General features: G+C 52.0%; 10 protein-coding genes across 10 annotated transcripts; 3 read left to right on the forward strand and 7 right to left on the reverse strand.

Moving 5' to 3' along the window:
- Window positions 1-792: 792 nt before the first annotated feature.
- Window positions 793-1760, reverse strand: AYO20_04809 (hypothetical protein; the record flags this gene model as incomplete). Its single annotated transcript, XM_022643104.1, has 3 exons — window positions 793-1336; window positions 1392-1481; window positions 1534-1760. The coding sequence occupies 3 exons, from the start codon at window positions 1758-1760 to the stop codon at window positions 793-795; spliced, it is 861 nt and encodes a 286-aa protein (XP_022500915.1).
- Window positions 1761-5108: 3348 nt separating this feature from the next.
- On the forward strand, window positions 5109-7231 carry AYO20_04810 (hypothetical protein; the record flags this gene model as incomplete). Its single annotated transcript, XM_022643105.1, has 2 exons — window positions 5109-5222; window positions 5270-7231. The coding sequence occupies 2 exons, from the start codon at window positions 5109-5111 to the stop codon at window positions 7229-7231; spliced, it is 2076 nt and encodes a 691-aa protein (XP_022500916.1).
- Window positions 7232-7520: 289 nt separating this feature from the next.
- AYO20_04811 (hypothetical protein) lies at window positions 7521-8348 on the reverse strand (the record flags this gene model as incomplete). Its single annotated transcript, XM_022643106.1, has 1 exon — window positions 7521-8348. The coding sequence occupies one exon, from the start codon at window positions 8346-8348 to the stop codon at window positions 7521-7523; it is 828 nt and encodes a 275-aa protein (XP_022500917.1).
- Window positions 8349-9229: 881 nt separating this feature from the next.
- AYO20_04812 (hypothetical protein) lies at window positions 9230-10756 on the reverse strand (the record flags this gene model as incomplete). Its single annotated transcript, XM_022643107.1, has 1 exon — window positions 9230-10756. One exon carries the CDS (start codon window positions 10754-10756, stop codon window positions 9230-9232), a length of 1527 nt encoding a protein of 508 aa, XP_022500918.1.
- Window positions 10757-12971: 2215 nt separating this feature from the next.
- AYO20_04813 (hypothetical protein) lies at window positions 12972-13874 on the forward strand (the record flags this gene model as incomplete). The annotated part of the gene is made up of 1 exon (XM_022643108.1): window positions 12972-13874. One exon carries the CDS (start codon window positions 12972-12974, stop codon window positions 13872-13874), a length of 903 nt encoding a protein of 300 aa, XP_022500919.1.
- An 823-nt stretch (window positions 13875-14697) lies between these two features.
- On the reverse strand, window positions 14698-17595 carry AYO20_04814 (hypothetical protein; the record flags this gene model as incomplete). The annotated part of the gene is made up of 2 exons (XM_022643109.1): window positions 14698-17349; window positions 17479-17595. 2 exons carry the CDS (start codon window positions 17593-17595, stop codon window positions 14698-14700), a joined length of 2769 nt encoding a protein of 922 aa, XP_022500920.1.
- Window positions 17596-18708: 1113 nt separating this feature from the next.
- On the forward strand, window positions 18709-20888 carry AYO20_04815 (hypothetical protein; the record flags this gene model as incomplete). The annotated part of the gene is made up of 2 exons (XM_022643110.1): window positions 18709-18870; window positions 18957-20888. The coding sequence occupies 2 exons, from the start codon at window positions 18709-18711 to the stop codon at window positions 20886-20888; spliced, it is 2094 nt and encodes a 697-aa protein (XP_022500921.1).
- Window positions 20889-21341: 453 nt separating this feature from the next.
- AYO20_04816 (hypothetical protein) lies at window positions 21342-22235 on the reverse strand (the record flags this gene model as incomplete). The annotated part of the gene is made up of 1 exon (XM_022643111.1): window positions 21342-22235. The coding sequence occupies one exon, from the start codon at window positions 22233-22235 to the stop codon at window positions 21342-21344; it is 894 nt and encodes a 297-aa protein (XP_022500922.1).
- A 1234-nt stretch (window positions 22236-23469) lies between these two features.
- Window positions 23470-24297, reverse strand: AYO20_04817 (hypothetical protein; the record flags this gene model as incomplete). The annotated part of the gene is made up of 1 exon (XM_022643112.1): window positions 23470-24297. The coding sequence occupies one exon, from the start codon at window positions 24295-24297 to the stop codon at window positions 23470-23472; it is 828 nt and encodes a 275-aa protein (XP_022500923.1).
- Window positions 24298-24904: 607 nt separating this feature from the next.
- Window positions 24905-25567, reverse strand: AYO20_04818 (hypothetical protein; the record flags this gene model as incomplete). Its single annotated transcript, XM_022643113.1, has 1 exon — window positions 24905-25567. One exon carries the CDS (start codon window positions 25565-25567, stop codon window positions 24905-24907), a length of 663 nt encoding a protein of 220 aa, XP_022500924.1.
- Between the last annotated feature and the right edge of the window lie 11 nt (window positions 25568-25578).

Consider the following 25578-nt stretch of genomic DNA (forward strand, 5'->3'; position numbering starts at 1 on the left):
TCAAGCATGACCTAGCGTCACTTTGCGGTAACATGCTGTGTATGAGGTAGGGTTGGGAGCCCTGTCAGGATTTTGTTTTTGGCAGGTCTAACAAAGGTTCTCGCTAGGTACGAGGTACACTTGTGTCGGGAAGCCTCGAAGCCCAATCAGCCTCGCTCCGGACGAGAGGAAATTGGGATGGCGACATCCAAACTTGGTCGTTGATCCGCTCTCCTTTTCTCCCGATACGGGTGGAATGATTGCTCTGGACCTGGACAATGCAGTGTTCGGTCCGGGTCATGCCCTCCCCCGCTGCTGTCTGCACAATCCAAGCTATCCGGGTGCGTTGTACAGCATCCTCCTGCAGCTGTTCGGAACCTCTGCAATGGGCTTGAATCCTCCTAATGCTTCCTCACCGTCCCCTACGCCGTATACCTCGCACAGCCTCGTTGCAAGACCTTCTCGACGTCAGGTTGCCACAACGAAGTTGTCGCAGACAGTCTTTGTGCACTTGTACAGATTGGATACATTGAAGATTCCTTTGCGTTACATTCACAGATTAAAAACATATAATTTTTGCTCAAAACAGCTGTCGTATCGTAATGAGTCGGAACTAAACCTTCTGTCGTCTTCTCATTGCTTTACTACCCAACAGTTCTGCAGCTGCGGGAGACTGGAACCCCATGCAGTCCTCCCAACCTTCTGCAAAAGAATTTTCCGGTCCATGCCTTGCCAACACACGCCGATCCCACCCATCATGCTTCGTCTCACCAGTTCTGATTATGCACAGACCCCCTCACAGCTGCGATTCGTTCACTCGGTCTTCTCAGCCCTCTCACTTGCGCCCCTGATGTATCGGCTGAGGTCGCCCACAGGGAGGTTGAGAGGGAAGTCAACAGCAGCAAGAAGTTGCACGAAGAAGAGGTACCAGCCCAGCAGACACACGGCGAACGTGATCCCTCCGGCCGAGTGTTGCATCGTGAGGTTGACCTTTCCCTCGCCAATCTCGAAAAAGAATTCTGCCAGACATGCAAAGGCGGCAACGAGCAGGGCAAAGATGAGCACGAAGACGAGGTTGGTTCGGAGGGCGATGATGAAGTAGATAAAGCACAACACCGACATGTAAACATGGAAGAAGGCGAATGTAGAACCGAACACCGGATCTGAGGACGACTGTGCTGGGTTTGTAGGATCGTAGGCGATGGATGCGTTGAAATATGGTGTCAGAGTCGCTCCGAATGAGAGCCAGAAAGCGCCAAAGGAGCCGAAGACGACGAAGGGGAAGGTGTTGCCCAGGATGAATTCCAAGAAGGCACCCAACACCATGAGCAGACCGCCGAAGAAGTAGTAGACGCCCCTGCGCATCCACCGTCAGATTGAGACATTATCCCAAGGTGCTGTTCAGTACTTACACTTCAGCCGCGCCGAGGCCACCAGCTCCTCGCCATCCCAGGAGGACATTCGAAAGAGGAGTCAAAGACAGCAGAAATCCGACGAGAGCACTAAACTTTGGTCAGTGGGTGGAATCAACAGAAGAGAGGCCGGAACACATACAGAGGAGTCGGGTTACCAAAGGTTGACCGAATGTTGTTAGAGACGCGGTTCTTGGGTGACAAGTAGATCTTCTCGAAGAGCTCTGGTGTGATGGAAATGCTTCCGGCCGTCCGGATTCTTCTAAGTGCAGACTCCTCGTTGTGGTGGTCGTGGTGAAGGTCATATTTGCCGTTGACAGAGTCGCTACCGGCATGATCCTTCTCGACGTCGGGAACGTTGGCGGCCATGTTGACAATGTTCTATGCTTGAGGGAAGAACTTTGGATCAGTACAAGGTATAGATGCTGCCCGCAGGTATAAGGTCAAGGGTCAAAGGACTCGGCCTAGTTTCAAAGTGGAAGAAAGCTTTGCAGAGGCTGTAGCAAGGAACACAAGCACACAAAGATCCTTCTGTCCCATGAGAATGAGCAGGGAGGGATCCAAATAATATATGCCATCATGATGGTCGCGTCACAGAGCTCGATCGATGATTCTCCTCTCGGTGGAGAGGAGAGCCCCTAACCCGCTCAACCGAACGCCATCGTTGTGTGCTTGGTGGAGACTTATGCACAAATACACTTGTAGCAAGCCGCGAAATTGAGCCAGATACTTGACAGAGCGGACAAGCAAGGGTCCTGGCCAGAAACACACCACTCGCAGAGGCAGACAGGGTACTATTGACCTGGATCAAGCCCAATCTCCAGAATACAACTCAAGGTGTGTAGACTCTCCGCCAATGATCAGACGAGGCGGCGCCTTCAAGCTCGACACTAGGACGGTGACTAACAGACTGAACTGGTACCCGAGCTGCGGGGAAATACTGGGGTAGGAAAGGCGCCGGCGATGTGACGGGATTGTTGTTTTGTTTGCTTGACTTTGAACAAGCGCTTGACGATCATCGACCTCCGATCGACCAGTTCTATTCCAGGATGTTTCCTTCGGAGTTTTTGGGGCCACGAAGGGCACGGGCATGTGAGAATATTAGGCCAAGAGCTTTGGGATTCTGCAACACCCAAAATGGATGCATCCCAAAGCGTCTTGGGAGGACCAGCTCCTTGGGCTGGTTGGCATGATGCAGAACCGCCTCTGGGCACGGCCTTCTCGGAAGACGAATCTTTGCGGGGTTGGCGCCAATACAATTCGTAGATTCGATCTCGGGACTTGTTGCAATATCTCTCTGCCTGAGCAGGAATTGCATCAGGGTCTTTGAGGGCGCCGATCGTCCATGGACAGGCTGCTTTTCGTCATAGCTTCATGTATGCGCACAAATAATGAAGAGTATAGCGTATTGACACCCTCCTGTGACTTGCCATCAAACTTCTGGAGTCTAGCTCTTTTCTGGCACTCTAGTACGGTGTTTGTCCGTGGAGCGTGGCTTCTCATTCGACGAGCAGAAAGGTTTGACGGGGGAAGGGTGGGATCAAAGCCCAAAGTGGTGGCTGGGAGGAGCTCGAATCGTTGCAAGCTCCCAAGGGGCGTTCAACAAGGACAGGGAGGAGAAAAGCGGTGATTCAGTTTGCGGTTCCGAATCGCCGTCTCCAGTTGGCGGTCCAAAAAGGTCTTTGCACCATCGTCCTATCCACTGTTAGCTCCATGCCGGAATTGGTGCGCAGTGGCAACTCTTGCCACCCTTCTTGTTCAAGACGACACTCAGGAACAGGCAGCCCATGCTGTATGATCTGGGTCAAGCTGTCGTGTTCGCAAGGCAGAAAGGGCCGTTACCGTTGCCGCCCTGTCCCTGCATGTTCTCAAGAACAGTCTCTCGTTCAGTTGTCGAGAATTTTGGCGTCTGACCAGAGATCGATCGGACAGATGGGCTGGATTGCGTTTGCGAGTGACGGTTCCAGTCTCCGTTGACCCAGTGAAAATGTGACACCTGAGGGGAACAATCAGGGGGGTGTCATCCAACCAGACATGAGTCGCAGGCTTCTTCCGCATGGGTCCTGGTGTGAAAAGTGTATCACTCCATTCATCCTGTTGTACTTTTTTCTGAAGCTTCCGTGTCATCACGTGATTGTGCTTGAGACGGACATTATCCACTAAAATCAATTGAAAGCGACCCTGACTGGCAGATACTGCTTCACTGCCTTCGTTCCCTCCAGACGCATCCGTACATACTTGGTATGCGGAGATCATGAAGGAGGGTAGTGCATAGGTTCTGACTGGATCCTTTCGTCAGGATCACAGACCACCTGATTCAATTGTCCCTATTTGAGGGTCACTCGAGCGTCTATTGGACATGAAGGCTGCAGACTCCGCCCGTTGATGCTTGCTGAAGTTTATGGCACATGCCTTGCTAGGAAATATGCTTCGTGCAGAGAGGCCGGGTATTTTATGCTGTTGTATTTAACGGGGGCGGTAAACATTGTAGTAGCTGCAAAGCACACAGCGGTGTCAACAAAGATCTGAGAGCTTCCGGAAGCTGTACCTGGGCCAGGTACTTCTGTTCGACGAGCCGGCCATCTCAGTGAAAATGGTTTGGCGCAGTGTAATATCCCACTCTGGTCTTGCTTCCCATATACGATCGTTTGGAAAAAGGCAACGGTCTGGTTGGCGAAAGGTATCAGCAGGCAAACAGACACATTTCCTCTTTTCTTGTCAATTGGATCATGATTTTACATGCAGCACAGATTAGAACAGCGCGTGCCTTCAACCAGTATGTACAAGTTGTATGCGATCCGCCAGCGCTTTCATTCTGGTGCAAGGGTAGCGTCCGCCATCCCTAGAACCAGAATCACTTGGGTATCAACTCGAATCAACGCCCGTGTCTATTGTTGGTTTCTCCAAGCTTTTCGAGATACCACCCATCCCCTGCTTTTAGGTCACCTCGCTCCGTTGCCCGGCGTCGTTGCTCAGCTTTCTGCGGAAAGCTTTGTTAGGTATGCCTCGAGATCGAAATTCTTGTCATTGGGATCCGTAATGACTATTTCCTTGTCAGTCCCATGGCTTCACAGGTCTATGAGCTGCAGTCAGATCGTAGTGTTCACATACTGTCATCACTGGCCGTCTTGGCTTGAGGAGGCAGCGTCTTCTTCGCCCATTCCAGCTTGGCTTTTTGTATTAATTCGGCTTTGTGATCGTATTCGGCCTTCTCGCGTGCAGCTGCAGAATGTGCATTGATGGTTCTTTGATGCGAAAATCCGTAGAAAATACCGGCAACGAGAGCTGACCACCGGAGTACCTGTATATAATCAGCAATTCGTTTGTGACGCAGCAAAACCCCATCGATCGAGCATCTCGAAATGTTGGGCCATTGGAAGGTGCGTACATTAACTCCTTGGGATGTTGACATTGTGACTGAGCCGCACCTGAGCCGCAAAAGCTAGAGCCCGACTATCAGAGCTCGAGTATGCGACTAATTTCCTTGAGCCGTTCACTTCTGCTTGAGAACGACTGTGGCGTCGAGAGAATCTGAAAATGGCTGCTGCGGATAGTTGAAGCTGCAAATTGTTTCTTGGGAAGACCGAGCTTATCCCTGCGTCTTTTTGGATTTCTTGGTCACGTGATTGCGCGATTCTCGATACGCGCACACTTCATCCTCCGCTCTCTCAACCGTTTCTATCTAGTGCCCATCGGCACCCCGAATTTCAGTTCACCATGTCATCGCGTAAGGACGAGCTATTGGCCAAGAAGGCTCGCCTTGCGGAGCTACGGCGACAGAGGGAGCTGCGCCAGGAACAGTATACGTCGAGTCGGCAGAGTATTGGGGAGGTATGGACCTATTAGCCTCAATTGAAGTCCACGCTCACCATCACTAGGCCCCTTCACCTGGCAAAACCGCCGAGGAGCGCAGGTCCGAGATCGATCACCTCGTCTCCAGTCTAATCGATCGGCAACGAGACAAAGATGTGGCCGCATCGCCCAGCAGACGTGCTAGTCGACCTAGTTCAATTCAGGGCACAGGACAACTCAGTCCCCAGCAAGATGTCGAACCATCGCCAAGGAGGTTGATGCAATCAATAGCCACGCAGACCGAGAGCACGGATACTTCGTTCCCTAATGAAGTCGACGCTTCCGCCCATGAGCCTATCCCTTCGAAAAAGGAGTATATCACGTACACCAAGGGCGTGCAGACTGAACCATACCTCGAAGAACCCGTTAAATCACAAGAACCATCCGACGATGATGAGCTATCATTGCGACAGAGAAAACGGCTCAGCCGGCGGGACCAAGAGAGGGATGAAGAAATCCGGTTGGCACTGCGGAAGGAAATTGAGGAAGAGTTACAAGCCACGCGCAATCGGGAATCTATAATCTCATTATCGACCGGTTCTCATCAGCAGCACCGCTTTCCCCTGCGCACGCTCACCAATACTGAGCTCAATGCCGTGGTTGCCTCGCCCGAATTCGTTTCCTTCGTCGAGCGTTCTTCAAAAGTCATTGAGCGTGCCCTCGATATCGACGACGAGTATGATCTGCTGGCAGACTATACCCGTACATCAACGCTTGATGACGATGACGACAATGATGCTACTCCTTATTCACGAACCGGCAAAAAGTCCCATTCTGTACGCGAGTCTTTTCAGTTGTTCTCCGACCGATACACACGAAGACGCATTGTCTCGGATATTCAGTTCTCTCCCCACTTTAATGAACTTCTCTTGTCTTCATACACCAAAAATCCTTCTGCCCCTCATGAACCGGCCGGTCTGGTTCTGCTGTGGAATACTCATGCACCGTCTCGACCGGAGTACGTTTTCACGGCGTCGTCCGACGTTCTGTCGGCTCGTTTCTCACCGTTTCATCCTAATCTCGTCATTGGCGGCTGCTATTCTGGTCAAATATGCCTGTGGGATACTAGAACCTCGGGACGTACAGGGCAACCAGTCCAGAAAACGCCACAATCTGGATCCCACTTGGGCCACACGCACCCAGTCTACAGCATAAGTGTCGTGGGGACGCCCAATGCTCATAACATCATCACTGCCTCGATGGACGGCGTTGTCTGCTCGTGGTCGGTGGACATGCTCACACAAGCCCAAGAATATCTCGTCCTCAACACCCCAGCCCCGGCTAAAACTGACGACCTTGCTCCTACAAGCATGAGTTTTCCCGCCGCAGACCCCACCTTCTTCCTTGTCGGCACCGAAGAAGGCACTATTTACCCATGCCACCGGTATGATCGTGCCGGGGCTCAAGCGGGCGTGGACACTCGCGTGGCCTACAAAGGACACACGGCACCTGTTATGTCCTCGCAGTTTCACCCTGCGCGAGGTCCCGTTGATCTAGGGGATCTACTGCTGAGTTCCAGCTCTGACTGGTCTGTCAAATTGTGGCGGGTGAAGCCCGCTGCAAGTTCTAGCACGAGTGCCTCGACTATAGCAGCAGGAGGGGCGGCGCCAACAGTTCTGAGCCCCATCCTCAACCTTGCAAGAGAAGACCTCGTCTACGATGCAAAATGGGCGCCGCATAAGCCGTCAGTTTTCGCTTGCGTCACTGGTGCGGGAGAGTTGGAGGTGTTTGACCTCAGCTATGACCTGGAAGTCCCTATTGCCAAAGTAAGTCCCACAAGGGGGAAGAACGGGGTGGTCCCATTTAAGGGGCTGAACAAGGTAGCGTGGGAGGAGAAACGAGGTAGCCACATGGCCGTTGGCGGGCTCGATGGCGTCGTTACTGTATTCGACGTCGGCAAGGGCCTGCAATGCGGGAACGGCGAGGCAAGCATGGATGAGTGGGTGGGCATGAAGAGGTTAGTGACGAAGCTTGAAGGGGGAAAGTGACGCTCGTATTCAACCCTCCATTACTGGCTAGGTCGGCTTTGGATATCAAGCTCTCCTCATCTGGAAAATGCCGCCAACGGTGGCGTTTTTGCGATGGCGATCGATAGCCGGATCGTGTTATCAGTGTTTGCTTTGGATTGGCAAATGATACCCCCTTGAGTATGTCCGTTTTGGCGGCATGTCCATGCAGAAGAAGAAAAGAACATCTCCCACAGTCGACTGCCTGATGCTGTCGAGACATGTCCACTGCCACAATGCTGCCCAAGCCCCTTTTAACAGAAAATGAGCCTTATAACTTTGGCCCTCTCGCCTTATTTCCATTTCCATCCCCACCCAGCAACCCCAGCCGACTCAAGTCCACCCCGACGTGATTCCGCCCCAGTAACACCTCCTGACAATCGTCCTCCGCCACGCCGTTGACAAACTGCGTGACGAGGAAATCGACCCGTCGCTGGCCCAGCACGACCATGGGCGCGTGCCATGTGCCGGGGGCATACGTGACGGCCTGGTCGCCTCTAGCGATGAAGGCGCGCAGACGGGTGAGATCCGGGGGATTGGCGACGGTCACTCCGCCGGCGCCGGGTGTGAGGGTGGTGGCCGTGGTCGAACCGGGTAGCGAGGGCGCCACGACGACGAGAAACACGGCCGATGATGAGTCCGCGGCAGAGAGACCGAGCGGGCAGAACGTCTGGGTCGTGTACGGGTGTCGCTCGAGGATGGAGACGCGGAAGATGGTTTCGCCAGATGACGACGACGACGGGGCCGTCTCGATCCCGATCCCGCTCAGGTTCCGCGGGAAGCACGAGAACATGCTCATCTGGGGCTGTGAGGCCGGCGCCGGGGCGGCGGGGTAGTTGTTAGTGAACTGCGAGATTGGGGACGTCTTCAGCGCGGAATTCTGGTTCGCAAACACCGGCGCAGGCTGGTGCGGCGCGTGGAGCGGGACGGGGATGGACGCGGCTGAGCGCGGGGGCGTCGTCAACGACGAGTCAAAGGGCGGGGATATGGCGGTGCCGAAGGCGGAGAATGCTGCCGGTGTCAGTGGTTCGAGGGGGAGGAGTGTTGCTTGTCGAGAGGGCGATTGGGACGGGACCAGTGGGAGTGTTGGCGGCGTCATTGTGGATAGGAGTCGGGGCCGGATGTCCACCCCCCCCTTTTTTATACACCTTGTGGCAGTCTGAGCGGTCAAATGCTGGGATCTATAAGTGTCCGATTCCGAATTCAGAGCTGCGCGGACGCCTCTGTGCCGCGGATTCTTTCCAGTTGATAGCGTCCTTTTGTCACTTTGTCGATTTATGAGGCCAAGTTTTTGGTATTGATTCGCCAGTCTATTTCTGTATCGCTTCTTCTCTCGCTTCGAAAAGTTGGATCCCGATGTTCTCCTCTGTCAAAGGCTATTCGCGAATGACTACGTATACACTTGTACACGGTTATCGGGTGATATCAATGTGGAAGACGGCGTCGGATTACCTCGCTCTCGTAGTTGTGTTCTTGGCACGCGGACGAGGCTCCCTCAGAGCCAATCAGAGGCAGTGCCTTGCGTAGGGACATTCAGCCTTGTTCGATCAAATATTCGATCTAGCCTTGCCATTTGGATTTTGAACTCATAGAGTATCTTTTGATTAATATACATGTAGGAATTTGTAGTGATACTTAAAAGGTAGTGGGATTAGACCTGGAGGCTGCCTGTAGACTCCCTTTGCTTAGACACAATGAACGAGTGAACGACTATCATGATAGGAATTGAAGAGAATAGATTGTGACCAGCCCGAGAATAAACGGGGCGATTTTATTAGGTTTTGAGGCAGGAAACGATATTAGATATGAACAAAGAATCAAACGCGTCGCATCAATGAAAGAGAACCAGGACTAACATTCTTACCAACTCAGCATAACGCCCCGGCCATCAGCTCGAGGACCAGCCTCATAAAAGCTTCATACTAGCCAAACAAAAAAAAAAAAACACTGGCGTAAGATAAACTTACCTTTGTCCAAAAATCACAAAATGTCCATTCGTCTCACCTCCGTTTCCAAGACATCTGCAAGGGAGGCATAATTGACCTCAGCTCTGCACAGCGGGCAGGTCATGCTATCCTCGCTATGCAACTGTTGAAGGAGCCAAGAAAGCAAGCATTGGGTATGGAACGGTCTCCGGCAACAACGCGTCACCACTGGCTCGGCTGGGAGATCCTCATGGCAAATGGGACATATCGTATGGTCTTCGTCGAAGGGGGCCGGCACAACTAGTGGTTCTGCTCCAGCATCCCATGAGTGGAGGATGTCCTCCGTGTAGTCGACCTCCTTCAGTCGTTCTGTCTTCAAGGTGGCGACGGCCGACCTGAAAAACTCCCGATATTTGCACCGTTCATACCGCAAGGCGGCAGCCAAGAAATTCTCGCCATCGGCCAGCATCGAGGCCTCCTTGGCCAACAGATAACGCTCGGCTTGGAAGTTGCGGGCTCGGACTTGGTCGAGCATCCCTTCTTCCCTCTCAAGCCGTTCACGGATGACAAGCACATCCTCAAGGGAGAAATCGCTAGTGTCTTGCTCTTGCAAGAAATACATACTCTTCAGTTCCACCATGCTTTGATTGAGGAGGTCGATAGCGTTGCGCCCTGCATTGTCAGCGGGTACTTCAAGCAAGAATTCGTTGATAATGGACTGAACTCTCTCGGTAACATCGTTCGTGGCAACTTGCAGATTGAGCATATCATATGCATAATCGCAAGCGTCTAGGAGAGCGCGTGAGCTTTGAGCTGCCTCACTCTCCAGAAGTCGTCTCTCCGGCCACAATCGTTCCACGTACATGGCGGTCTCAAACCACGGAGGGATCTCCACAGCCCAGACAAACGCCCGCGCTTCTACCAGTGGCGGAGCAAATTGCGCTTGTGGAATCAGGTTCGGTCGTGCCTGATAGATGCGCTCCCACATTGGAGCGGTCAAGTGATGTGTGTACTGCACAAAATGAAGTCTTGAATCTGGTGGCACCGCCGTGGGCTCTCTCTCCAAATAACCTTGGAAAAGTCCCATAATCTGAGGAAAGTTTGCTCGCGAATGGTCAATACTCCACTTGAAACGCACAATCCATATATCCTTCAGGTCTTGAGTCGCCTCTTGAGTCGCCTCTAGGTTGGCGCTGAAATTTTCGATCTCGGTCTGGATACGATCCATGTCCGCCAGGTAATCAATTCCCTCGCTTGCGAAATCCCGGACGATTTCGAGGGAGGGGTCATTGCTGAGAGGATCTGTGGATTGGGAGAGGTTGTCTCTGAAGAGCATCATGAGTGGGATACGATTCTCGTACTGCCCGTGCAAGGCGTGACAGAAGAGACCGCAGAAATCGTCCTGTTCAACCAGTGACAAGTTAGTGGGCATGGCGCGGGCGAAATCCCGAATCGATTCGATATCTTCCTCATCCACCAGATCTGCGTCTATCGCGTGCCCGAAAGCCGCCAGATGAAAGCAGATATTCTGCCACCACCGCGGCGCAATCTGCATGAGCCAGATCCAGTCAATTTGGTCCATTTTTGTTTTGAATGCTTCTGATTTGCACGATTGTCAAGCTGTGAAACATGAGTTATTGGTAGGCCTCTCAGCGGACCAAAGATCGAGACGGCTTTAAGTACTTGTGAGGTCTACTAGTTCAACAAAGAGGTATCAGGAGCTATTCATAGAGCATGGATGGTCCTCCGATAAACCGGTTTTCAAAGGTCTTTGTCGGAGTAGACTATGAGTGAAACAATGATCAACGATGAAAAGCACCAACGAGATAAATTGCTCATTGTTCATGGACAGGGCGAGAGTCCAGATTGTCTCTTTGTTGTCGGAGTCAGTAAACAATGGCTCGCAGGGCGTTCGATAGGACTATTCTGGGAGGGGCAATGCCTAGGCCCGTCCTCGCCAGCCATGGCTTGGTGATGGTGTCGACTTTCGGGGGGACCATTGGGCTCTAGAAGCTGCCCCATTGTCCACGGCCATGTAGAGGGTCATCGAGGCATTGCCGTCCATGATCATTTGGTAGTCAATGTCTTGGCTGAGACCATACCCAGGCTTGCAAAACTCAGCTAGACAGGAATCGATTCTGTACATGATGGGCATCACAGAGCCTCGGCGCGTTGACTCTATGCTGAAGAGATGCTGCTCTTGCAGGATGGTCGGCGATCTGGAAGGTCATATAGAGGATATATATATAGCTCGTTAAGCTATCTAGCAGTGGTTAGAATCTACACGATGGTCCAACAGTAAACATTGATGTTGCGGATAGTGTTGGAAGAGACATACTAATGATCTTTGTGCTGCACTAGCTCATAGGAAGCTTGAAGTCCTCAAGTAGGCATGTGTGGCAGCAACCCAGGACTATTCCTCATCTGTTCATGCGTGTGAAACATTTATGGTGGCAACAGGCCATCGACTGCTGATCTTGAGGTCTAGAGCCGGAATCAAACGTGGCATATCTGCTGATTCAACGTCTGTTGAATTTTTCGAGGGAAGGCGCCATGGGAAATAGAAGCCTTCAGCCTTTGTGCCACCAGCGGCGGTCGGGTTGCGCCCCGATGAAGGGACACGTTTAGCCCAGAAACACTGTAAGGGCCGCTGATAAGGAAGACTACTTCAGTCTGTTGTGAGTGCTGCATGTCGAAGGCATCCATGGCCGCAGTTTCCTTCAACCTTCCAGAGTCTCCCAGGGTCTCCCAGGGTGAACTGACTGGGGGCCATGCGTAGAACTTTTCTGTGGTATGCACCTCACAGCTGACGCGCCGCTCGCGGCTCAAGCATCACGGAAGAAGTATGTTGATCTGAGGATTCGGTGCAGAATCCAACAAGGATGAAGGACAAGTTTCCTTGTATGTTGAGCTGGGATGAAGTTGCGGTAAAGCTGAATCTTTATTGATTGTTCGTCTTGAAGAGGTTAGCGGCTTGGCTATCTTGGCATCTAGCCTTATCAGGCACTGAGGTCGTGTCCCGGAATATCAGTTCCAGCCTTTGTCTCCAGACCAGAACTTTTTGTTCGCTTTGTGTCTTCTTTTCAAGATATCACTCTGTGATACGTATATTTACGGACAAAAAAGTCCTTGTTCTTTTCTTGGACTTTCGTGATCCGCGACCACTCTGCACGACAAGTGGCGGATTGAGCCTTGTGCCCATGACAAGTTTCCTGTGGACGTTACCGAAGCAGACACAAGCCATGGACTTCATGACAACTCGTGATGAAGGAGCCTGGAGAGTGATCTGAGAGCTTCATAAAATATTATACCGCAAGTGTCGTGGGAAATCTTGTACCTCTGGATCTGAGCCCCCATTACGGACGGGCGAGGCTGAATGTGAAAGGGGGCTGACCCCTCCTGGTCCTTGATACTCACTCAAGGCATATGGGATTTCGGTCTTTCACAAAACTTTGGGTAAATTACTCCAAGACTGTGCGTGGTGCTTCAACACCCTGTTACCCATGAGCTCTCTCCTTCTGTCACTTTGTTTGACTCTTAGTCTTGTTTGTTGCAACGCGTGGAGTGATAGATCCACAACATTTCACATTTGTCCCAAGGCGAAGCACAGATTGTCACGACACTGCGGGAGTGACATGACGAAACTCTGCATAAATATGTCTGAACCAAATCGTCCATCAATCCTCCCATCCTTGGTTCCCCATCTACCTTGCGGTAGGCACGCGTGAAGACCACCTATCGTCAATCAACCTACCTGTTCGTAAAGACGCGAAAACAGCAGCACCGCTCCTTTCGATATGCCCAGACGCGGCCGCCCACCCGGCAGACGACCACGTCCGCCTCGCGACCGCAGCTGCAGTACGTGTGGCGAGGACCACCAGGGAGACGGAGCCGGTCAACTGCCAGGATACTTCGGACACGGCAACCTGGGCGAGGTGGAAGGACCAGAATTTTATCCCGATCCAGTATCCGGATGGCCAAATGGCCCTAGACGGGGCGGCAGAGGAGGTCGCGGAATAGGTTCCCGAGGAAACAACAACAATAACGCCGATGTCAGTGCTAACGCATGGAGCGCTGCCAACGGCAGTGGCTTCGAGGTGTGGAATAACGGCCGGCTGGTCGCTAGTAGTGGCGACCCCGTGACGCGCAGCGCAGCAGGTCAGGGTGTGGAGGATTTCGCCTTTGACTTCGACGACGAAGACTACTACTCTGACGATCTCGACGGCTTTGGAGGCGGTTTATTCCGAAGAAGACCACTTACAGGTTCTCGAGACGATCCGCTCGGTAGAGGACCTCGCCGGACACGACGTCGGTTTCCCCCAGGCGTGGAATTTGACGATGTCCCCGCCTGGCTCTTTGACGAGTTCGACGACGACGATGATTTTGACACGATGGGCCCTTCTGGCGGTCGACCGCCACGGAGACGAGAGGGAGGACCTCGACGAGGTGGTGGTGGCGGAGGCGGTGTCAGAATCACGCGACACGGAGGGGCTATCGTGGTCGACAACGAATTCGGGGCTCCGCCTCGCCGAGGTGGAGGGTCAGGTGGCCATCGTCTAGATCCTGACGAAGGCTACGATGACGATGATGACTACAGTGACTTCGACGATGATTTTGTGGGAGGCGGCTTTGGAATGGGGGATGGCGATCGAGTGATGCGGCTCTCGAATGGAGGGACGCTACGTATTCACCAGGGCTGAGAGGCCTTCACGTCGATGGCACTTCTTCATGGGGGTATCTGACCTACGAAACCTTGGACAGTCTGTGGCCAGTGAGGGGGAGAGAGAGCTGAGGTATTGGTTGAACATCACATAGCGAGTTCGGGGCACGGAGGTGAGATTTAGCTGGCTGTTATTCGATGGGGTGCTATATCCATCACGACTGGGCGTGACGAGGACCACAAACGACCGTTGATCCAAGTCACTCTTGGAGCGGCGACATAATTGGAAGCACTATTAACACAGACTCTGCGCTTTTGAAACCCCTCTTATTCTCGAGCAGGCTAAGGACTTATGGACTATACATACACACATCCAAGTTGGTGGTGGTGAACCCGCAGCCTCATCCTCTGCTGATATCTATGTATGAACATTGGTGATCAGCTTTTGCTGCGCCTGCTTTGCCAACTCCAATACCTGGATTTCATCCAATTCAAGCAAATTCCACAATTTGAAACCATTTCCGTAAACCCAATGTGCTTTTGTTGACCTCTCCGTTCCCATTATTGCATTATTGATCACTCGGTTCCTGCCGGTCAGAGACTCGATACTCTCTCAAAATCATTTATCAGACAACCAGGACCCGCTCCCTCCCTAAGCTCCAGCCACTTCGTCGACCTGGTAGCGGGGATGCATCGTGCCCAACACTGAACACTGCCAGCCATTAATCGTATTAACAACACAACCGTGTTTTCCTAAAATGCACGCGTGACTTTGTAAACTGAACAACTCAACACATTCTCCGGACCAACATAGAACAAAGAACTCGGGGGTTTGAAATCTCGCTGATGGTGATGGAGACCGTTCATTGCCACAATTTAGCCCTAGCATACGATATGCCGACATAGAGCATCATAACACAGAGCGGTGGGCAGAAGGTGCAAGCGGTGATTGCTGACGCTGCGACGCCGGTAATGATGGCTGTGGTGGACCAAGGAGGACTGTCCGCGACTGCGTCACCTGGTTTCGCCACAACGAGATCTTCAGATGCAGATGCGTTTATATCGGAGGTGTCAACAGCTGGTTGTTCGTGGTAGATGTCCTTGGTAGAGTCCTGTACAAGTGCGACGGGACTGAAGACATTGTTCTCGTCGTTGTTCTGAGTGTTGTTCTCGTAGTTGTCCTCGATAGATTCCTCCACGGTAGGGTCTTGTGGTGTATGCTCGTTTATATCCGAGTTGTTAAGAGCTGGTTGGTCGTTGGTGGAAATGTCCTTGGTAGCGTCCTGAACCAGTGCTCCAAGGTAGATGACACTGTTCTCGCCGTCGTTCTCAGTAGGATCCTCTACAATGACCTCTTCTGGTGTAGATTCGTTGGTATCCGAGTCATCAAGAGCCGGTTGTTCGTCGATAGAAATGTCCTGAGTAATGTCCTGTGCCAATGCGAGAGGGCTAAAGACACTGTTCTGATCGTTCTCCTCAATGGTGTTCTCAGTGGGTTCTTCCGTAATCGTGTCTTCTGATGAGCACTCGTTTATATCCGAGTTCTCAAGGACTGCTTCTTTGTCGTTGATCTCGTTGATCTCGTTGTTGCTCTCAGAAGGTTTCTCTGCAACAAGGTGGTCTGATGTAGACTCATTTGTTTCGGTGTCACCAAGAGCCGGTTGATCGTCGTTAATCTCGTTGCAGCTCTCAGTAAATTCTTCCGTAACCGGATCTTCTGGTGGGGACTCGTTCGCATCCGACTTATCAAGGACTAGTTGTTCATCGTTCGTCTCAATCTTCTCGTCGTTGATCTCATCGTTACCCTCAGGAGCCTTCTCCGTAACAAGGTCTTCTGATGTAGACTCATTTACATCCGAGTCGTCAAGAGCTGGTTGTTCGTCAGTGATCTCGTTGTTCTCGTCGTTATTCTCGTTGCAATTCCCAGTAGTTGGTTCTTCCGCAACAGGATCCTCTAGTGAGGACTCGTTCATATCCGAGTCATCAGGGACAGGGTGTTCATCGTCGAGAGTATCCTTAGGAGCATCCTGAACCAGTGTGGTGTGGTCACAGGCACTGCTCTCGCCATCGTTTTCAGGAGTGTCTGCCACGGTATTTTCTGACGGTGACTCATTGATCTCCTTGTTGTTCTCAGTAGTTTCCTCCGTAACCAGATCTTCTGATGGCAACTCGTTAACATCCGAGTCGTCAAGAGCTGGTTGTTCGTCGTTGGGAATGTCCTTAGGAGCATCTTGCACTGGTGTGGCAGGGTCAACGGCACTGCTCTCAGCATAGTTCGCAGTAGTGTCTGTCACAACATCTTCTGATGGTGCCTCATTGATCTCTGGGGTGTCGAGGACTGGTTGCTCGTCATCGGAAGTATTCTTGGCAGCGTCCTCGGTCGGTTCGACAGGGCTGATGACACTGTTCTCGTCATTGCACTCAGCAGGGTCCGCCACCTTGCCGCTCTCAACGCCGTCCTGACCAACAGCAGCTTGGTCAACAGTGTCTTGCTCTACGCTGTTGACGATGTCACCCTCGACAGGAAGCTCTTCAGCGCTGTTTGCATCACGATCAGCCGACTCTTGAACAGCGGCTGGCTTGGACTCCCAATCCCACTTGCCACGCACTCGAACGACCCACTCAAGATGATGCATCTGCATGAAATCCTTCAATTGGGCTGGAGAAGGCCACCTGCCGAGGAATGCAACAGCGTCAGGTTGTTGAATGAGGAACAGCCATCTCTGCTTGTTGGCATGTTTGGCGTCGTCGACTTCCACACCACGGATGAATTCCTCCAGAGTCTCGCCACTCCAGCGCAAGAAGCAAGACTGCATCGAATCCTCGCATGTGATTGGAAGTGAGACGGCGCGATTCTTTTGGTGCGCGTAGTTGTTGATCTCGGAGGTCTTCACCTGGAGCGGGTCTGATGCGTGTCTGAAGTGAAACGACCGGAGTTCACTTGGTGGTGGTGGTGGTGAGTCAGCCTTAGCAATATCACTGTCTGTTCCCTGGAATTTGAAGGCAATACTAGCATCACTGCTTGTGTCAGCCTTTGCACAGTTTTCACTCGGAATGTTGTTGTCAATTCGGGAAGTGGCGTCTGGTTCATTCTGGATAGTGTCACGCGCGACAGTCTTTCCCTCACACGCGCCAACTTCTTCTGGCAGGGCAGGAGTGCTTGCTGTCTCCTCTTTGCAGCCACCGGCATCAGGGAGAGGCAAACTAGTACTGGCGCTCTGGGTTGTGGCAGGGGTGGATGGATGCTTGGTTGGCCAAGGTATACTCATCAATCGTTTCAATCTCTCCTCTGCAGGGGTCTGTCTCGGCACTTCCTTCACAGCTTCAGGTGTTTCAAAAGGTGGTGGAAGCTTTGCAGACCAATCACCTACATCATGAAATTGCTTGACTAAAGCACGATGCTGCAAGACTTTCATAGAGGAGTCAGTGGCGGCTTGACGTTTGCACAACTTGTTGACTTGCTTCAAGTAGCGGAGAACAAGACGTAGATTTGCTACAACAAGGTCTTCATCATCCTACATTTCCATGAAGTTAGTGAGTTGATTCACAAATAGTCACACAGCAGAAGCAGGCCTCATAACGTAAAATCTTAAGAGATGGACAAGATGTCATGCAGAACATTGCAGTAGATGGGGGTAACCTACAGTAACCATGGGTGGTATCTCTGGGAGCATGAATGACCGATCAGGAAGTTCAGCGATGAACCGGCGTGTCTGCTCACGCAGTGTGTTGACAAACTGAGTGACGTTTGCTGAAGACATGTTGATATGAGTATGCTAAGATAGAGGGGCAAGAGACCAATATCTTTCAAAGCTGTGAGGACTGCAAAGATGGGTATCGATGTTGTCTTTTTTGTTTGAATGATAGAAGAGATCTGAAGAAGAAAATATTAAAGATCAAAGGTAGGACAGATATATAAAAGACGCGATGCGGCAGGCTGACGCACTGCCTTGGACACGCAGCGTACACATCTCAACTTCTTGGCATTAGCAATAGGCAGAGGCGCAAGTCAGAGTGATGTATGCCTGTCGCGTTTGTAAACAGAGGAGTGCAGAATGGCAGAGTGCTATAGTGAAAGAGAGTGAAGCTGGGTCGCGGGGGCACACCCGGAGGAAAACAAACAGTGAAGCGTCCGGCGATAAAACTGACGAAGAAGCCAGGTATAACGACGCCAGGTGCGCCATTGAGTGGAATAATCACACAAACAGTTTTTATTAGGATAGAGACGCATTGTCGCGTCTTAGTGGGAGGAGAGACCTGCAGGCTTGCACAAGGCTGTGTCACAGGAACTGCTGTTTAACCAAAAACAAGGTCGCAAAAATGAGAGGGCTACTATCGATATTTGTCTAGATGTCAACAGTGAAGAGATTCATACTGCTTTAAGACGAGAGAGACTCTTCAGTGAGAAAGGGGGACGTCTGTTGATATGCCGGAATAGGTAAGGTAGGTATGACACGTGATAAGATAGTGTGGCCCCACTATGACGTAACATTCCTCCAGCTCTTGTTCACGTGATTATTTCCTCCCTTTGCCCATTCCAATCTCAACCACCAAAAGACTCATCACTATTGTCACCACAGATATTTATGCTAAAGCCTTAGCGGAAAGCGCAGGGCAAATGCCTACTAGTCTCTTCGTAACCTTGTTGTGCCATGTCTCCCAGATGGCTTATTGTGTCGGGAATGCAACGTCCTCCGACACATCGCCACAAGGTTGTCTCCTTTTCAGCGACGATCATCTGCAAGGCTCTACATTTTCGCACAATGACGACAGTGGCAGTGCCAGCTTTACGCACCGCCAACCTTGATATACCTTTCCTGTGATGGCTTCCAGTCTATTCAGCCTCTATCTTCCAAACCTCGATTCCCTAACAGATGGATGAACCAAGCGCCGGCACTGAACATACTGACCACGATGCCAGCGGTCCTCACGGTCCTAGTACGCCGCGGCCGAATGGTGTAATCAATACCCCAAAGCCTGAAAAGGCAAAACAATACATCCATGAGGACGAGGAGGATGCTGTAGCAGATTTCAATGTGAGTGCTGCTGCTCTCTTGCCATGACCAAGAGGATTGTCTTTATTCGAGTCATGCCTAAACAACACGCTCATCAATCTTCCCAGGCTCCTATCAGCTGGTGGATGGTGTCAACACTGTTTCCGCTCATCGCTGGGACATTCGGACCCCTGGCCTCAACTTTCAACATTTGTGCCCTTGCCATTGACTGGCGGACGACTCTCAGCTCAAGTTCGACGGAGTCAGAGGGCACACACATTTCCGATCCTCGCTGGCTCCTCTCTGTCAACGGTGTCAGCCTCGCCACTGCCATCCTTGCGAATCTAGCACTGTTGGCTCAAATGACGGACCGAATCTCGCACCAACGAGCTTCTCCCATCACCATTGCTGGCTGGTACACCAGTTCCCTGCTCCTGCTAGGCATAATTGCTGCAACTCCGGAACAATTGCCGTTGCCGGCCGACACTCTGGCAACATACTCTCAAGCATTCTACTATGCCATCTTCGCTTGCGTCATTTATTTCATTCTCGCGTCCATGCTTCTCGTCACCCACGTCAACCTGCGATACCGGGCGCCACAATTTAGCCGATCGTTCAAATTGACCATGTCTCAGCGCTCGCTCATGCTCCAGACTATCCTCTTTGTCAGCTACCTGCTTGCCGCAGGCGCAGTCTACTCTCGAATCGAAAACTGGGATTTCCTCGATGCCGTCTACTTTGTCAATGTGACTTTGTTTACAATTGGACTCGGAGACTATCATCCTGTCACACATTTGGGGCGGTCGTTGTTCTTTCCCATGGCGATTGGCGGTATCCTTTTCGTCGGTCTGATCATCGCTTCAATCCGCACGCTTGTCCTCGAATCGGGCTCTCGCAAGATTTCCACTCGAATGGTCGAGAAGGCACGTCATAAAGTGCTCAATTCAGGCAATAGTGAGACTACCAAGCTCGCACCTCAGGGCGCTGGATGCCAAAAACTCGATGGCGATCGGCGTGGGTCAGAACTCGATCGCCGCAAGCTTGAGTTCCAAATCATGCGTGACGTCCAGAAACAAGCGGCGCGCACCAATCGGCTGATCGCCCTTTCGATTTCCGGCACTTCTTTTTTCATTCTATGGTTCATTGGCGCAGTGGTTTTCTGGCAAGCGGAGTCTGCCACTGGCGGGGAAAATTGGTCGTATTTCGAGGCTTTGTACTTCACCTATGTGGCTCTTTTGACGATCGGATATGGCGACTTTTACCCTCAAACAAATTCTGGCAAGCCTGCTTTTGTCTTCTGGTCATTGATTGCACTCCCGACACTGACCGTCCTGATTGGCGCCATCGGGGACACCATCTCCGATATCGTAGCTTCTACAACATTATGGCTCAGTAAACATGCACCTGAGAGCCTGAGTATACTAAGGGGGGCAAAGGCAGCGGCAGAGAAGAAACGGAATCGACAAGGTGCTTTCCAGGAAGCAAAGCCACCAGGGTTCATGGACGATGAAGCCGCTGTTGAGTACGACTTTGACGATCCGAACGTCGCCAAGGTGATCCAGGCACTGGGTGGGCGGGAGCAAAACAATGCCCCGGGAACAGATGCAAAGCCAGAAGACGAGAAAGAAGCGCAGGCGCTCTTGTCTGCATACAGACTTCACATACTTTTGCGCGAGATGCAGAATGTTGTACAACACCTCGATGCGCAACCCCCGAGGAAATACACGTACGAGGAATGGACGTGGTTCTTGAAACTCATCTACGAGGACGAATCGTTTCCAGTCGGCCATAGACACCCGTGGGAGTACGACGCCAATGTTGCTGCTCCAGTGAGGGAGAAGGACGACCAGAAGTGGAGTTGGCTCGGACAAGAAAGCCCTCTAATGAGCATGGAGGACGAGCCGAAGTGGGTGCTGGCTCGACTTCTTGAAGTGGCACGGAGAGGCAGCAAGAAAAAGGGGGACTTTTGGTATCAGGTTTGGAAGCAACAGCAGGAAAGGAACAGTACCGACAGCAGCAGGGAGCCCAGGAGAAGCGGCACTGCGAAGTCGAGCGGATGAAAATATGGCGAGTCTTTTCCCAATCGGACTGCCGATGAAATGTTCTCAGAGAATGCAAATGTGACCGCACACTGAATGCATGTTGCATTCTCGCCAGCTGTCTCCGATGATACCAACAAACATGCAGATCTTTGCTCATTCCAACCAGCATTTCACTCGTGATCCAACACATTTGCCTCCCACCCACAGCACTCTTTCACACTGTCCTAGATCTCCAGTCTAGTCGGACTGTTTGACCTTGACGGACATGCTACGTAACGATACCACAAAGCCTTGCCAATAAGGAATCCCCAGCTCATCAGTTCCACACGCCACAGACAGTACCCCTATGACATCGAGCTCGATCGTTTGCATTTGTTGTTGCAACTCAGGCACACCATTTCGCCGCACTCCATGCCTTCTTCCGAGTCGGGGCAAATCGCGCCGCTTTCTCCCTGATGTGCTCCTGCTCACTTATGTCGCGAAGGCATCTTTGTCACTTGGGCCTTTCGGAAAGGTGTCGAGAAGCAGAATTGCTTCGGCATCAAGGCCGTTGAGAACCCATGACCCTAATACTCGAAGGAACGGCCTAGAGAAGGTCAACAACGCCAGGACAACGACCAAGATCACGACGGTACCAAAACTGACGCGACTCCTAGCCGGCTGCGGCTTCAACGCCTCGAGTTGCCCTCGGAGATCAGAGTCATAGCGGGTGATGAGATACTGAAGGCCGTCGTCTTGGTAATCTGAGTTGTCGTTCGACGCCCCCTCGATTTCGTCTCCGAGCGAGTCAAGCAGGCTTTGGATCTGTTCGCATTTCCGCGCTCGCGTGACCAACACATTGTCTTGTCGCGGCTGTTTGATTCGATCGACGGTGTGAGCCAAAGCTCGGATGTAGGCAAGCGGTGCGACGAGGTGGTGAGGCGGGTTGCCGGTTCGCCTGGCCGCCAGTGTCATCTCCTTGGTCTGCACCGCGAGCTGCTCTTGGAAGAGGACGAGGTAAAAGTCCGGGTCGACTGCTTTGAGACTGGTCGGCAAGAGCTTCTTGAATGCGATGACTGGATGTTGTTGCGGGTGGTCTGCATGGGAGAAAATCGTCTTCATTGCCGGTGCTTGGGCCGAGGTGACGAGTGTCGCGGTGTCTTTCGTGGTGTGAGCCATTTCCTCGTCCGGATCGGCTGCAGGGGACGAGGCTGACTCCAGGCTGTCGGTTGTGGCGGTACCGGTTCCGAAGTTGCGAGATGCCTCGTTGGCGGAATCGAGCGGGAGTTCTGCTGCTGGACTGACGTGATGCTTTCTGGCGGGATACTGTCTCAGCTGCGGCACGACGTATTTGGAGGGAGTATCGTCAGAGCGTGTGTCCTCCATGGAGTGGCAGATTCCTGAGAGAGGCGAAAGAGCTCTGGAGATTCAGGCAAGGAGATGACTTGAACCACCCTCAAGATCGAACGATGGAAGTAAGTGTATGGAAGAGAGAAAAGAAGAAGAAGAAAAAGGCAAAAGGTGTGTTAATACCACATGTTAATTGTCACGATTGTATTGTATTGTTTGCCTCAATAAGGTCCATTCAGAGCCAGCGAGATCTATCGCGACCTGGACATCCGGAGACCTGGAGAATACAGAAGTTTGCTTGGACTTGGACGGATCAAACACGCACGCACGCATGCATGCATGACAAAGTCTACGGACCTGCCTATCATCCTGCCTGCGTACTTGACTGCCTACCCTGGAATTCAGGTTTTTGTACAGACGACGAAAGAATAATAACCCAATATCGATCGAATAATGTCGTTGTTCGGAGGGAGTTAGGATTGTGGAGTGCTGGTGGTGATGATAGCTGGAGTCGCGCAAGGCTGAGCGAGAATAGGAGTGTGAGTAACTGAATGGATGAATGAGAGAATGAATGCCACAATGCAAGTAAAGCCTTGATCGGGTTTCATCTTGAATGGGTTTGGTATTTAATGGCCATGGGAATCCATATTCATATTCATGCTCGCATTGATGGTCATCATTCGGACTTTGATGGGATCCTATTGTATGTAGGATCTAGACGATAGACGCCATGGACCAACATATTATTCTGAGCGTCTGTTCCTGTCTCAGTCCCTATGCCTGTCCATATCCGGATCTAGATCCGTGTCCCAGGCCGTGCTTTTGACATGACATAACTCCCACAAACCCGAGATCCGAAATGAAACACACGCCCACATATCTCCTTTGTCTTTGTCCTTGTCCAGGTGACGAACAATGCCTGCCTGGATGAACGAAACCTGCAGAATTGACCTGTGACCCTCCCCTCCCTTCCTCTGTCCCGATCCGTAACATTGTTACTGAGATGCCCAAAAAAAGCAATAAGAAAAAAAAACATCTGTGCTGTGGGCATTATTTGCTGGGTTTTGTTCGTCAGCTAGCCTGACTTCACGCACTTCACTGCACCGCACCACACCTCACTAACACGGACAGCACAGGCAGATGGATTTTGAACTTGGTGAGCAGGACTCACTTCTCTTCACCATAGATGAGATAGGAACGATGCACATTGTCGGGAAAGACACATTTCTTCACAGACATCGGAAAAGGAGCTTCGCATCTCACGTCACACTCATCTCGCTCGCTCAGTCACCCACAACAGAGGCAAAATCACGACGCAAAGACCAATGGGAGAGCAAATCGTGTAGAATCCCAGCGCATAAAGAGCCACGGACACAAGATAGACGTAAAACATACAGAGATTGGCAACGACGAATAAAACCTTGAGGGCCACTGCGAAGATTGTCACGGTGACAGAGAGGTAGAGTCTGAGCTTCCAAAGGCCTTGGGGGCGGCGGGTGGTAGGTGTTGCAGGGGTAACAGGGCTTGCAGGGCAGTTGTCATGCTGAGTGTCTCGCAATAGTAGCGGTGCCGACGACAGCGATGGTGGTGGTAGTGGTTGTGGTGGCGGTGATGGGATCAGGTTCAGGATGACCTGGCGATAGACAGGGTACGCCCTCGCTAGGGGGTTCTTCTTCATATGGTTCCGAACGGGCGAGCACACTGATTCAGTCATGATGTCTTGATAGACTCGGTCGGCATGCTGGAGGAACTCCTCGATCTGCGGACGCAGAGCGGCCAGGTCTCCCTTGCTGCGGTTTTCGCGGATCGCATCTCCCGTGTACAAGAGCGCATTCCAGAACCAGGCAACTTGCTTTGTGGGGTTCACGGGCTCCGCATGAAGCCATCTCTGAAAAAACCCGACATAGCCAGTCTCTTTGGGGATCGGGTACGGTATGTCCGGCACGAGAGGCACACGTTGGTCTTGATAATGCCAATTGAATGCGTCAACGGTGAAATGAGCAACGATTTTGGCACCTCCAGGCACCTCATAAAGGGAGACCTCCTCGCACTTTCGCTTGCGTGGGACGAGGTAGGTTTGTGGGATCTTGTACGGCATGGCGGCGTCGGCGTCGAGGAAGTGTAGTCACCGAGGGAAAGTCTGGGTCGGGAGATGCGTGTGATGGGGGTTTCCGAGTGTTGGTGATAGATTGAGAAGTAAGAATGGGATCAAATCCGTGGCGGGAAATAACCCCAGCCGGCCAAGGCAGTATGATGTTAGCAGGCAGTTCGCTCGGAGCTGCCTTGGTAGAGGCAGCTCGCGTTTGATGCGCCATGACAAGGCAGTCGGCGTCTGTCTGCATATCCTTCTGCTGTGGACAATTGATCACTCCAAATCGAACAAAGAAAAGCAGGGAGACAGATGGTGAAGCTGGCAGACTTCTGAAGCACAGCACTTGCCAGGATAGGCACTAACAGGAGGCCATGGATATCATATCGTCGGCCAACGATCAAGAGCACCCTTGGACATCCTCGAGTCCTTGGAGACTTGCCTCCCATTCCATCTTCTGATCTGCGTGATGAAACCCCAGCACCATCTCTTCCGCCAAACAACCCAGCACATATCCTTCGCCTCTTGCTACCGGTGACCGCAGCTCCAACATCCCCAGTGCTCGGCGCTATTCTCATCTCATCCTCATCCTGATGCCATGATTCTTTGATATCTCTCACCCTCTCCCAGCATCCAATAAGTCAATTCTTTCGCATAAGGCCAAGCAGCCGAAAACCATCGCACACTTGAGTTTGACTTTCAAATCCGGGAAAGTGATGGCAATAAGCAGGCAATATGTCGAGTGGCGGGCGAAGTGAGGGAATGATGCGAAAAGAAGACATAGGAGGACAAGGTCGAGGAACTGACGAGGGTTGCTGATGAATAGGACGCATGTCGAGACGCAGGCAATTATTAAGAGGACCGACACTTGGTTTTGGGTGTGGTCGACGACAGACGCGACGCCCTTGTCGTGAGTTGCAGATTTGTGTGTCCTTCGAACTCCGAGCTCTTCATCGTCATGCGCACCACTGCTGTACGTTTCGACGTCCCCATTACTTGCAATCGTGAAAGGGCCTATCCATGCGCCGGGGATACTACTGAGTAAGTGGCCCACGTCAGGATGCGTTTCGGGAGTCTCATGTCCGTCCGGAATCTCGTCGACCCAGTCCTCAACTTCGCCGTCTGCGTCGGGTGATAAGCAGAATCTGCTTGGGCCTTCAAACCAAGTCTCGACCTTTTCCCGTCGGATGGGAGAGAACTGCTCTATGCGAAGTGATCGTCGTGTTTCCTGGGAAATTTGGTGGTCCGAAAAGCCATCGTCGCAATGAACACTGCTCATGTTGATGGGAG

The sequence above is a fragment of the Fonsecaea nubica genome (assembly GCF_001646965.1).
Source record: "Fonsecaea nubica strain CBS 269.64 chromosome Unknown Scaff26, whole genome shotgun sequence".
Lineage (NCBI taxonomy): Eukaryota > Fungi > Ascomycota > Eurotiomycetes > Chaetothyriales > Herpotrichiellaceae > Fonsecaea > Fonsecaea nubica.